Here is a 12,421-nt window from a genome sequence, read left to right on the forward strand (position 1 = left end):
TGACTGGAGAGGAATTAGTGGAAGGGTATCAAACACATGCATTTTATGTGTTTGATGCCATTCCATTTGCTCCGTTCCAGCCATTATTAGGTGCTGTCCTCCCCTCAGCAGCCTCCACTGATGGATGCATGCGTGCACACACAAAAGCACACTCACACACACACACACACACACAAACGCTCTCTCTCTAGCTCTCTCTCTCAATTCAATTCAAAGGGCTTTATTGGGGTTATTTCTCCCCCCCCTCTCTCTCTCTCTCTCTCTCTCTCTCTCTCTCTCGCTCTCTCTCTCTCTCTCTCTCTCCTCTCTCTCTCTCTCTCTCTCTCTCTCTCTCCTCTCTCTCTCTCTCTCTCTCTCTCTCTCTCTCTCTCTCTCTCTCTCTCTCTCTCTCTCTCTTTCTCTCTCTGTGTAAAATATCATACAAAGACCCCCCAAGCCCCCTCAACCAACCTCAGATCCTCAGATGAGCTTAGAGACCAATCCCATACTCAAAGTCAGGAATATCTCTATCTTCAGCATCCTGTCTTTTTCCACCGTCATTGTCATGTAGATTGAGGCTTTATAATAGAGCACGCTAGCCTCTCTAGACCCAGTGAGGGATCTCTCCACTGTGTCCTTATCACAGGGGCCAGTACACTGATTGTGTTGTTACCATTATCTGATGGAGGAGAGAGCCAGCTACACAGGAGACTGGAACTGTGGATGACAAGGGGGAACGGTGGGTCCCTGCCAGAGGTTGTGCTGGGTTAGTTAGGTGGTTTGAGGTGTGGGGGAGGTGGAGACAGGGTTGTACACTGAGTCAGAGAGAAAATGGAGGAAAACAACCATGACTGGGTGTGGGTGAGGGGTGCTGTCAGGGGGTTAGAGTTCGGAAGTGTGTGTGCATTGTTTATGTTATGCTCCTGAGTGTGTGTAGGTACTTGTATGTTTGAGTGTGTATGCATTGTGCGTATGTGTGTGAGTTTTGTCTTTATGTTTACGAACGTGTATGTAGGTGTGTGTGGGTAGGTACATGAGTAGGTTCACAGATGTATGTGTGTATAGGGCTGTGTGTGTGTGTGTGTGTGTGTGTGTGTGTGTGTGTAGCAGGGGAGTTATAAGGCACGTCATTTTAATACAGCAGGCTGCAGTTGCCTGGCTACCGGCGGGGGCTGCACTTGTCTCCCACACACACACACACACACAACTACGTTGCACCAGTCAATGAGTGCACACACAGTCATACACACACATACACACACTCCTTCTCCGTCTCTATCTCTGAGACGTACACACAGGGCTCCTCTCTCTTCACTCGCCAGCTCTACCTTCGCTGTGACAACACCACCACACCTCAGCTCTGTAAGCTTAGCTAGCTACCTTGCCTCTAACAGAGAGCCTTGTCAATCTGTTAGCTAGCTACCTTCCCTGTAACAGCAAGCCTTGTTAATCTTGCTTTGGAGAGACTAGAGGGTGAAGGGATCCTCTGGAAAATGGACACAGACAATCTGGAGTGGTACACTAAGAACGATGCCGACGTGAAGGTAGGGAAAAGAGGGGAGGAGAGGATAGAACGAGGGGATGAGAAAGGAGGAGAGGAGTCAAGCTGTATTTTGTCTTTGTGTTTTGTCTTTGTGTTTTGTCTATGTGTTTTGTCTTTGTGTTTTGTCTTTGTGTTTTGTCTTTGTGTTTTGTCTCTGTGTTTTGTCTCTGTGTTTTGTCTATGTGTTTTGTCTTTGTGTTTCGTCTATGTGTTTTGTCTCTGTGTTTTGTCTCTGTGTTTTGTCTTTGTGTTTTGTCTTTGTGTTTTGTCTATGTGTTTTGTCTTTGTGTTTCGTCTATGTGTTTTGTCTCTGTGTTTTGTCTCTGTGTTTTGTCTTTGTGTTTTGTCTTTGTGTTTTGTCTATGTGTTTTGTCTTTGTGTTTTGTCTTTGTGTTTTGTCTCTGTGTTTTGTCTCTGTGTTTTGTCTCTGTGTTTTGTCTATGTGTTTTGTCTTTAAGTTTTGTCTTTGTGTTTTGTCTCTGTGTTTTGTCTTTGTGTTTTATCTCTGTGTTTTGTCTATGTACGTGCTCACGGGTTCTGTTATTTTCTTTTTCTGTCTGGGTTGTAGCATGAGACAGATTATGATCTATGAGACTTTAATGAGGACCAGCCAACCTTTTGATACAGGATTCAGTTATGCGTAGTAAAACTGTCACCTGGATAAAGCGAAGGCCGCAATGGTAGACGGCATCCAAATATGGGGTTACCATAGTCAAGAACTGGCAGGAAAGTTGACTCTACAATCTGCATAAAGTTGACTGTACAACTATCTGTCAAACAGGACACATTGTGTGCTTTCTGATGGTGTCAAGTCAAGTTACCTTGATATTACTAAAGGTGTCCCGGAGGGGTCAATTTTGGGACCTGTCTTCTTTACTATTTATATAAATAATACTGGTCTATCTGCAAAAACCTGTTATGTACGCTACTGCCCCTATGGCTGACCAGGCAATGTTGGAGTTGCATTCTGATTTTGTCGCCTTGCAGAAAGACCTTGTTGATTTAAAATTGGTACTAAATGTATGCTGGTGTCTAATTCTCGTAGAAATATTTGAGATGGCTTACACATTTATGCATTGGATGGTTCTTTCATCGAGCAGGTTCCCGCCTATAATTATCTGGGCTTTTAGATTGACAATAATTTGACGTTTAAAAAACATACGGCGACACCATTTATCGGAATGCAGCAGCAACTACTCTTAAACCTTTGGATGACGTCTATCATAGCACCATTCACTTTATCACAGGTGACAGTTTTACTAAGCGTCACAGCATCCTGTATCAAAAGGTTGGCTGGTCCTCATTAAAGTCCCCATGATCAGTAAATTACTCCCTTTTTGTTTACAAAGCTCTACTACACAAGCTTCCGACCTACCAAGCTTACTGTAAAAAATGTAAAATATGCGACACCAAACCCGTTCACAGGGATGGCTAACTCTCGAAGTTCCACTAGTACTTATCGATCTAGGTAAATCCGCCTTCAGTTTTAGTCCCCCCCCCCCCATTTTTGGAATAGCCTACAAAACTCCCTACATCTTGACTCTCTGGTGCCTGTAAGGAAGTTCAGGATGCCTGTAGGAAAGTTCAGGACTTTAATGTTGAATGAATCTAATGAGAATTAAACTGTTTGGATTTAATGTACAGTGCATTCGGAAAGTATTCAGACCCCTTGACTTTTTCCACATTTTGTTACTTTACAGCCTTATTCTAAAATGCATGAAATTATTTTTTACAACATCAATCTACACACAATACCGCATAATGACTAAGCGAAAACAGGTTTTTAGAAATGTTTGCAAATTTAAAAAAAATTAAAAACAGAAATACTTTATTTACATAAGTATTCAGACCCTTTGCTATGAGACTCGAAATTGAGCTCAGGTGCATCCTGTTTCCATTGTTCATCCTTGAGATGTTTCTACAACTTGATTGGAGTCCACCTGATCACAGATCTGGGGAAGGGTACCAAAACATTTATGCAGCATTGAAGGTCCCCAAGAACACAGTGGCCTCCATCATTCTTAAATGGAAGAAGTTTGGAACCACCAAGACTCTTCCTAGAGCTGGCCGCCCGGCCAAACTGAGTAATCGGGGGAGAAGGGCCTTGGTCAGGGAGGTGACCAAGAACCGAATGGTAACTCTGACAGAGCTCCAGAGTTCCTCTGTGGAGATGGGAGAACATTCCAGAAGGACAACCATCTCTGCAGCACTCCATCAATCAGGCCTTTATGGTAGAGTGGCCAAACGGAAGCCACTCCTCAGTAAAAGGCACATGACAGCCTGCTTGGAGTTTGCCAAAAGGCACCTAAAGACTCTCAGACCATGAGAAACAAGATTCTCTGGTCTGATGAAACCAAGATTGAACTCATTGGCCTGAATGCCAAGTGTCATGTCTGGAGGAAACCTGGAACCATCCCTACGGTGAAGCATGGTGGTGGCAGCATCATGCTGTGGGGATGTTTTTCAGCGTCAGGGAATGGGAGACTAGTCAGGATCGAGGAAAAGATTAACAGAGAAAAGTACAGAGAGATCATTGATGAAAACCTGCTCCAGAGCGCTCAGGTTCACCTTCCAAAAGAACAACAACCCTAAGCTCACAGCCAAGAAAATGCAGGTGTGGCTTCGGGACAAGTCTTTGAATGTCGTTGAGTGGCCCAGCCGGAGCCCGGACTTGAACCTGATTGAACATCTCTGGAGAGACCTGAAAATAGCTGTGCAGCGACACTCCCCAACCAACCTGACAGAGCTTGAGAGGATCTGCAGAGAAGATTGGGAGAAACTCCCTAAATACAGGTGTGCCAAGCTTGTAGCGTCATACCCAAGAAGACTCAAGGCTGTAATCGCTGCCAAAGGTGCTTCAACAAAGTACTGAGTAAAGGGTCTGAATACTTATGTAAATGTAATATTTCCGTTTTTTATATTTAATACATTTGCACAAAAGAAAACTGATGTTGCTTTGTCATTATGGGGTATTGTGTGTAGGTTGATAAGAATAAATACAATTGTAATCCATTTTAGTATAAGGCTGTAACGTAACAAAATGTGGAAAAAGTCAAGGGGACTGAATATTTTCCGAATGCTCTGTAAATACACACAGTACAATTATTTTTTTAAGTGATTGGGATTGCACAATAAAGTCGGGGACTTATTTCCATTCTGGTCCCTATTTTTTACATAAATACAAACAGTACCAGTCATAAGTTTGGACACACCTATTCATTCAAAGGGTTTTCCTTTATTTTAACTATTTTCTACATTGTGGAATAATAGTGAAGACATCTTAACTATGAAAGAACTCATATGGAATCATGTAGTAACCAAAAAAGTGTTCAACAAATACAAAAATATTTTAGATTTTAGATTCTTCAAAGTAGCCACCCTTTGCCTTGATGACAGCTTTGCACACTCCTGGCATTCTCTCAACCAGCTTCACCTGGAATGCTTTTCCAACAGTCTTGAAGGAGTTGCCACATATGCTGAGTACTTGTTGGCTGCTTTTCCTTCACTCTGCGGTCCAACTTATCCCAAACCATCTCAAGTTTTTGATTTGTCATTAGTGGATATTGTGTGTAGATTGATGGGAAAACATATTTTTTAATCAATTTTAGAATAAGGCTGTAACGTAACAAAATGTGGAAAATGTCAAGGGGTCTGAATACTTTCCGAATGCACTGTAAATAATTGTATTTGCGGTGTTTGAACCTGTAGTGTTGATTCTGTAATTTTGTAGTTTATTTAATTTTTATTGATCATTTTGAATTTGTTGTATTGTTGTTCTCAGGGCACCATTGTAAATGAGACCCTGGTCTCAATGGTTTCCCCTGAATAAATACAAGTGACATTAAAAAAATAAAAAAATAAAATAAAGAAATAGAGAGAGAGAGAGAGAGAGAGAGAGAGAGAGAGAGAGAGAGAGAGAGAGAGAGAGGGAGAGAGAGAGAGAGAGAGAGAGAGAGAGAGAGAGAGAGAGAGAAGAGAGAGAGAGAGAGAGAGAGAGAGAGAGAGAAATGTAAATAGGGGGAATATGTCTGTCTCCTCTTACAATGTGAGTTCTGCAAGGCTGTTCCTGTGTGCTCCCTCTGTGTGATACCAACATACTGTACATGCTGGTGTTTTCTCTGATTCATGTTTTTCACTGATTTCTTATCAGTATGCATTTAAGGCCACTGTGCTGTTCGTTTGTAGTCTGTATCCACGCTCTAGTCATTGTCATTGTGAGAATGGTCTATTACAGCTGAATAGTAAGCAGTTTCAATATATTATCAGTTCTAAAATGTAAGACTGATGTACATGAGAATAGAGAATGCTTTAGACCTGAATGTATCCCTCAAACCATGAATAAGGATCACAGAGCATTGCCTTTGTTTTGGTGTAGTCCATCTCTTCCTCTTCCCTGTGTGTCGCAGATAAAAATGTCCCAGGTGAAACAGGTGGGCCTGCTGGCTGCCGGGTGCCAGCCCTGGAACAAAGATGTGTGTGCTGCCAGTGGAGACCGGTTTGCTTACTGTGCAACACTCGCTATATATGTCTACAAGGTAATTAGCTTGACAAACATTGGTGTGTGTGTGTGTGTGTGCATGTGTGCATGCATCTGTCTTTGTGTGTGTTCTCTCACTTCTCTGTCTAAAGGACATTCAAAAGAGATATCTAATCTTCAAGTCATTTCTATCATTGACGTTTTCATTATCTATCATTATCTGTTCTATTCTATCTGTTTACAAATGCAACACCAATACCAATATATTCCTCATCGTTCCCATCTGTACCCATGTAGTTGGACCACAGATACAATGAGTTCAAGCTTCGAGCCATTATGTCAGAGCACAAGAAGACCATCACGGCCATATCGTGGTGCCCACACAACCCCGAGGTGTTCGCCAGTGCCAGCGCTGACAACCTGCTCATCATCTGGAATGTGGCAGAGCAGAAGATTGTGGCCAGGCTGGATAACACCAAAGGTACTGATAATGAACTATGTCCAAAGGAGGCAGATGTACAGGGGGAATGGGTGGGCCAGAGGGTGGTGTTCAGTAGGGAGAAAACGTTTTGAAACACAGTGAAACAAGGTGGAGCAGAAAGCTGTGGCCAGACTAGATGACATCAAATGTACTGAACATAATGCAAAAGATACTGGTTCTAATCAATCATCAGAATGGAAATGAGGAATGACTGTAGACCAGTGGTAAGGGAGTTTACCTAGGAGTAGGCTCCTCTTTAGACACAACTGATGGGAGATGTGTCAGTGAGGTTAGAGAGAGTAGGCTGTGTGAGAGGTTAGAGAGAGTAGGCTGTGTGAGAGGTTAGAGAGAGTAGGCTGTGTGAGAGGTTAGAGAGAGTAGGCTGTGTGAGAGGTTAGAGAGAGTAGGCTGTGTGAGAGGTTAGAGAGAGTAGGCTGTGTGAGAGGTTAGAGAGAGTAGGTTGGGTTGCCTTGGGAGGGTGACTCAGTGTAGTGAAGTGTTTGTGTGCTTACTAATGTCATTAGTACTGGCTATTGTTGCTGCTACACTGACTCCTATCAGGAAGGAGATGGCTGATGGCTGGGTGGGTTGGTGTTATTTGTTTTCCTAGGAGAGAGAGACAGTGTGTGTGGGTGGGTGTGTGTGTTTGTTTGTGTGTGTGTGTTTTCTTTGTGTGTGTGTGTTTTCTGTGTGTGTTTTCTCTTTCTGTCTATCTGTCTGTGTGTGTGTGTGTGTGTGTGTGTGTGTGTGTGTGTGTGTGTGTGTGTGTGTGTGTGTGTGTGTGTGTGTGTGTGTGTGTGTGTGTGTGTGTGTGTGTGTGTGTGTGTGTGTGTGTGTGTGTGTGTGTGTGTGTGTGTGCGAGTGTATCTAATGTGTCTCTAACCCTTGTGTACCATCACCCAGGCATCCCAGCGTCTCTGAGCTGGTGCTGGAACGCGGGTGACTGTGTGGCGTTTGTGTCCCACCGGGGCCCTCTCTACCTGTGGGCCATCAGTGGGCTGGACGCCGGCGTTACCGTCCACAAGGAGGCACACAGCTTCCTGTCCGACATCTGTCTGTTCCGCTGGCACCCCGTCAAGAAGGGCAAGGTGGCGTTCGGACACACGGACGGGAGCCTCTCCATCTTCCAGCCAGGTAAGACTGAGGCTGCATCTCAATAGTCTAAAGATAGTCTAGACTGAGGCTGCATCTCAATAGTCTAAAGATAGTCTAGACTGAGGCTGCATCTCAATCGTCTAAACATAGTCTAGACTGAGGCTGCATCTCAATCGTCTAAAGATAGTCTAGACTGAGGCTGCATCTCAATAGTCTAAAGATAGTCTAGACTGAGGCTGCATCTCAATAGTCTAAAGATAGTCTAGACTGAGGCTGCATCTCAATTGTCTAAAGTTAGTCTAGGCTGAGGCTGCATCTCAATTGTCTAAAGTGGCTTCCTCTCTTTGTCTTATCTCCTTCATCTGCACTGATGTGAAAGAACTGGGCAGGCATTTCTCTGTTATTACACTTTTACATTTGAGTCATTTAGCTAGCAGACACTCTTATCCAGAGGAAGATAATCCTGCTGCAACAGGAAATGTGAATTATTATGTTGATTATAATTCATGGATATTTTTTGATGGGGTTGATACGTTTTTAGTTAGGGCAAATCAAGACTGACATTTTAAAGTAGAAATTACAAACTTTAGAATCCTTTTTAAACCTTGAATACACTACAAGTTTGCATTTCCTGCTGAGCAGGAAAATTCTCAGCAACAAAAGAGTGATCAAATTAAGATCCTACATCTGTAGACCCTTCTTCAAAATAGCCGCTATCAGCAGAATCAGTGCCAGGAAGACCTTTAAATATGTAATTATTGACAGTTTCTTCCACACGAGCCCTTTATTAGGTACCTCCAGATATTTGATTAGGGGCTGTGTTGACTTTATTTAGTCAGTTGATGCAGTAGGTCTCCTCTCCTGTCCTAGGATCTAAAAACCAGAAGCACGTGTTGCGCCCAGAGTCTTTAGAGGGGACAGACGAGGAGGACCCGGTCACAGCATTGGAGTGGGACCCCCTGTCTACAGACTACCTCCTAGTGGCCAACTTGCATAATGGCATCAGAATGGTAGACTCAGAGGGGCTGACCTGTGTCACCACCTTCAGCTTCCCCAGTTCAGCTGCCTCAGTACAGTGTCTGGCCTGGGTCCCCAGCGCACCCGGCATGTTCATCACTGGAGGTAAGGACATATTGGGGTAGGGTATAAGTGGTAGGGTACAGTGGGTTAGGGTGCAGTTCAGCTGCCTCAGTACAGTGTCTGGCCTGGGTCCCCAGCGCACCCGGCATGTTCATCACTGGAGGTAAGGAACAGAAGCTGGGTTATGGGATAGGGCTTAAGGGGTTAGGGTACTGGGGGTTAAGGTAAGGTCATAGCCTTGGGTTTGTTCTTTACATGAGGTAGGGTATGTTCATCAATGTAGGTAGCTAGAGGTCAGCTGTGTAGGGCTCTTGCCTTTAGAACTTGAGTCAATACCACTGTTTCAACTTGTTCCTTCTTTTTCCAGATTCTCAAGTTGGTGTGTTGAGGATATGGAACGTGTCAAGATCTACACCTCTTGACAACTTCAAACTGAAGAAGACCGGCTTCCATGCTTTACATGTGTTAAACTCTCCCCCAGCCAAGAAATGTAAGCATTAGACACATTACTGACACATTAGCTCTGATAATCCACAAATTACGGTAGAATCCACAGTCTACAGTACACTCTTAGAAAAAACGGTGCTGTCTACAGTAGGATCTAAAAGGGTTCTTCAGCTGTCCCAATAGGAGAACCCTTTGAAGAACCCTTTTTGGTTCCAGGTAAAAAACCTTTTGGTTCAAGGCAAAACCCTTTTGGGTTTCATGTACAACCCTTTCCACATAGAGTTCTATATGGAACCCAAAAGGGTTCTACCTAGAACCAAAAAGGGTTCTACCTGGAACCAAAAAGGGTTACCCTACAGGGACAGCCGAAGAACCCTTGTGGCTCACTTTTTTCTAAAAGTGTATAATAACTTCAGAGTTTTGGATATGAATGACTGATCTTGTGCAATAAGATATCTCTTGGAAAAATAGTAACTTTTCTGTAGCATAGTTCTTTCCCCCATTCTCGCTATCACCTGACCTCTCCATTATTTACTTCCTACTCTTTTCAGCCTTGAGCTCCGTCTCCCCGACAAAGAACCACCACACGTCATCCACCAGTGAGGCTGTTCCTCCTCCTACTCTATCCCAGAACCAGGCCTTCTCCCTCCCCCCGGGCCACGCTGTCTGCTGCTTCATGGACGGAGGGGTGGGGCTCTACGACATGGGAGCCAAGAAGTGGGACTTCCTACGAGACCTGGTGAGGGAGGGAGGGAGGGAGGGGAGGAGATGGGGGGGTGAGGAGGAAAGGAGAAGGGAGAGGATGGAGAGAGGGAACAAGGGAGGGAAAATAATGGGGGGACAAGTGATAGCAAGGGAGGTAGGGGAATTGGGATGATCCTAACAGCATTCTTCTATCTATTGTTTGTGTCTGGAATTCTATTGTACATAACTCCCAGTCCAGTTCATATTGAAGAAGACCTGATCATGAAACAATATGTTGTTCTCAGGGTCATGTTGAGACCATATTTGACTGTAAGTTCAAGCCAGACGACCCCAACCTGTTGGCGACAGCCTCGTTTGACGGGACCATTAAGGTGTGGGACATCAACACCCTCACGGCGGTGTATACCTCTCCCGGCAACGAGGGTGTGGTCTACTCTCTGTCCTGGGCTCCTGGTAAGACATGGGGAGAGAACACACACAGACCATAATACTTTGGGTGTTTCTCAATATGCATACTATTGTGCTCCACACGCTCGTGCTCCGAGTGCATTCTCCGATGACGTTCTCTTGAGTGCGTTCTTGTGAGGACGAGAGTGTGGAAAACAAAAGTATGTGGACACCTGCTCATCAAACATCTCATTCCAAAATCATGGGCATTAATATGGAGTAGGTCCCCCCTTTGCTGCTATAACAGCCTCCACTCTTCTGGGAAGGCTTTTCACTAGATGTTGGAACATTGCTAAGGGGACTTACTTCCATTCAGCCACAAGAGCATTAGTGAGGTCAGCACTGTTGTTGGGCCATTAAGCCTGGCTTGCAGTCGGCGTTCCAATTCATCCCAAAGGTGTTGGATGGGGTTAAGGTCAGGGTTCTGTGCAGGCCAGTCAAGTTCTTCCACACTGATTTCCACAAACCATTCTGTATGGACCTCGCTTTGGCTTTCCCCAAACTGTTGCCACAAAATTGGAAGCACAGAATCGTCTAGAATGTCATTGTATGCTGTAGCATTAAGATTTCCCTTCACTGGAATTAAGGGGCCTAGCCCGAACCATGAAAAACAGCCCCAGACCTTTACAGTTGGCACTATGCATTGGGGCAGGTAGCGTTCTCCTGGCATCCGTCAAACCCAGATTTGTCCTTAGGACTGCCAGATAGTGAAGCGTGATTCATCACTCCAGAGAACGCATTTCCACTGCTCCAGAATCCAATGGCGGCGAGCTTTACACCACTCCATCTGACGCTTGGCATTGCGCATGGTGAACTTAGGCTTGTGTGCGGCTGCTCGGCCATGGAACCCTGACCGAGCAGGGTTCCATGGCTCCTGAAGCTCCTGACGAACAGTTCTTGTGCTGACGGTGCTTCCAGAGTCAGCTTGGAACTCGGTAATGAGTGTTGCAACCGAGGACAGACAATGGCGTTCCCGTTCTGTGTGCTTGTGTGGCCTACCACTTTGCGGCTGAGCCGTTGTTGCTCCTACACGTTTTCACTTCACAATAACAGCACATACAAATGACCGGGGCAGCTCTAGCAGGGAAGACACTTGACGAACTGACTTGTTGGAAAGGTGGCATCCTATGACAGTGCCACGTTGAAAGTCACTGAGCTCTTCAGTAAGGCCATTCTACTGCCAATGTTTGTCTATAGAGATTGCATGGCTGTGTGCTATATCTGTCAGCAACGGGTGTGGCTGAAATAGCCGAATGCACTAATTTGAAGGGGTGTGCACATACTTTTGTGTATATAGTATATGAGATGTGAATGGGCAACATTTCATTAATTTTCTCTCGCTTCAGCTCAAATAATGGCTATTGATTTCAATACATTTTGCGTGTTTATTTACGTGGTTGCGTCATATTTCTGTGCACACTTTCCGTTGAAGCTTGCATCTACGCATGCTTCATAATATGTACAAACGGAGTAGGCAGCCAACAAGTGCACTCCATGCTCCGTTTCGCATACTTTGATTTGAACTCATACTCCGACCCTCCCATGCTCTAATTTGAAACACCCTTTATATACCATCATTCGTCATGTTGACTTTTATTGTGAAAACTGCTCTGCTGGTGATGAATACATTTTTTATGAATGCCTTAAGTATATCCTTTCAAGTAAAGTGTTACCGTGAGTTCTTTTCCATTAATAATGAGTTACTGAATATACATTAAGAAGTAAATGTTATGGATTTTTTGAATGATTCAAACCAGGTTGATATGAAATATGTTGCGCTTTCTTGAGTTAGTCGTAAATATGTCTCTTGTTATCTTTGTGTGTGTTCTTCGAAAGGAGACCTGAACTGCATAGCCGGAGCCACGTCCCGGAACGGTGCATTCATCTGGGATGTGAAGAAAGGCAAGATGATCACACGATTCAATGAAGTACGTCAACAACACTGACGAAGAACATGACAGTCATAAGGGCATTTCACACTACTGAGCCGAACCGAGCTAAACCTGTGCTAAAGCTGCACTGAGATATCCTGGTTACGCATCCACTAGCCAGCACAGTTTGGTTTGGGTCGGCACGATATGGTGAAAAGGTTAATAGAGTAATCTATCAATAATCTCTTGAGTTTATCAATCTTTTTTTTATGTCATAGCCTTTTTGTTCCCTTGTG

At 44.3% G+C, this 12,421-nt stretch overlaps 1 protein-coding gene across 1 annotated transcript; it reads left to right on the forward strand.

Moving 5' to 3' along the window:
* Positions 1-1,472: 1,472 nt before the first annotated feature.
* On the forward strand, positions 1,473-12,182 carry LOC311125943 (WD repeat-containing protein 17-like; the record flags this gene model as incomplete). Its single annotated transcript, XM_084199965.1, has 9 exons — positions 1,473-1,523; positions 5,929-6,057; positions 6,297-6,480; positions 7,384-7,614; positions 8,446-8,697; positions 9,023-9,145; positions 9,654-9,841; positions 10,092-10,260; positions 12,091-12,182. Coding segments are annotated over 9 exons (1,419 nt in total), but the record flags the coding sequence as incomplete, so codon positions are not given.
* Positions 12,183-12,421: the final 239 nt, after the last annotated feature.

This window comes from Coregonus lavaretus (assembly GCF_964263955.1).
Source record: "Coregonus lavaretus genome assembly, contig: HAP1_SCAFFOLD_4069, whole genome shotgun sequence".
In the NCBI taxonomy this organism is placed as follows: domain Eukaryota; kingdom Metazoa; phylum Chordata; class Actinopteri; order Salmoniformes; family Salmonidae; genus Coregonus; species Coregonus lavaretus.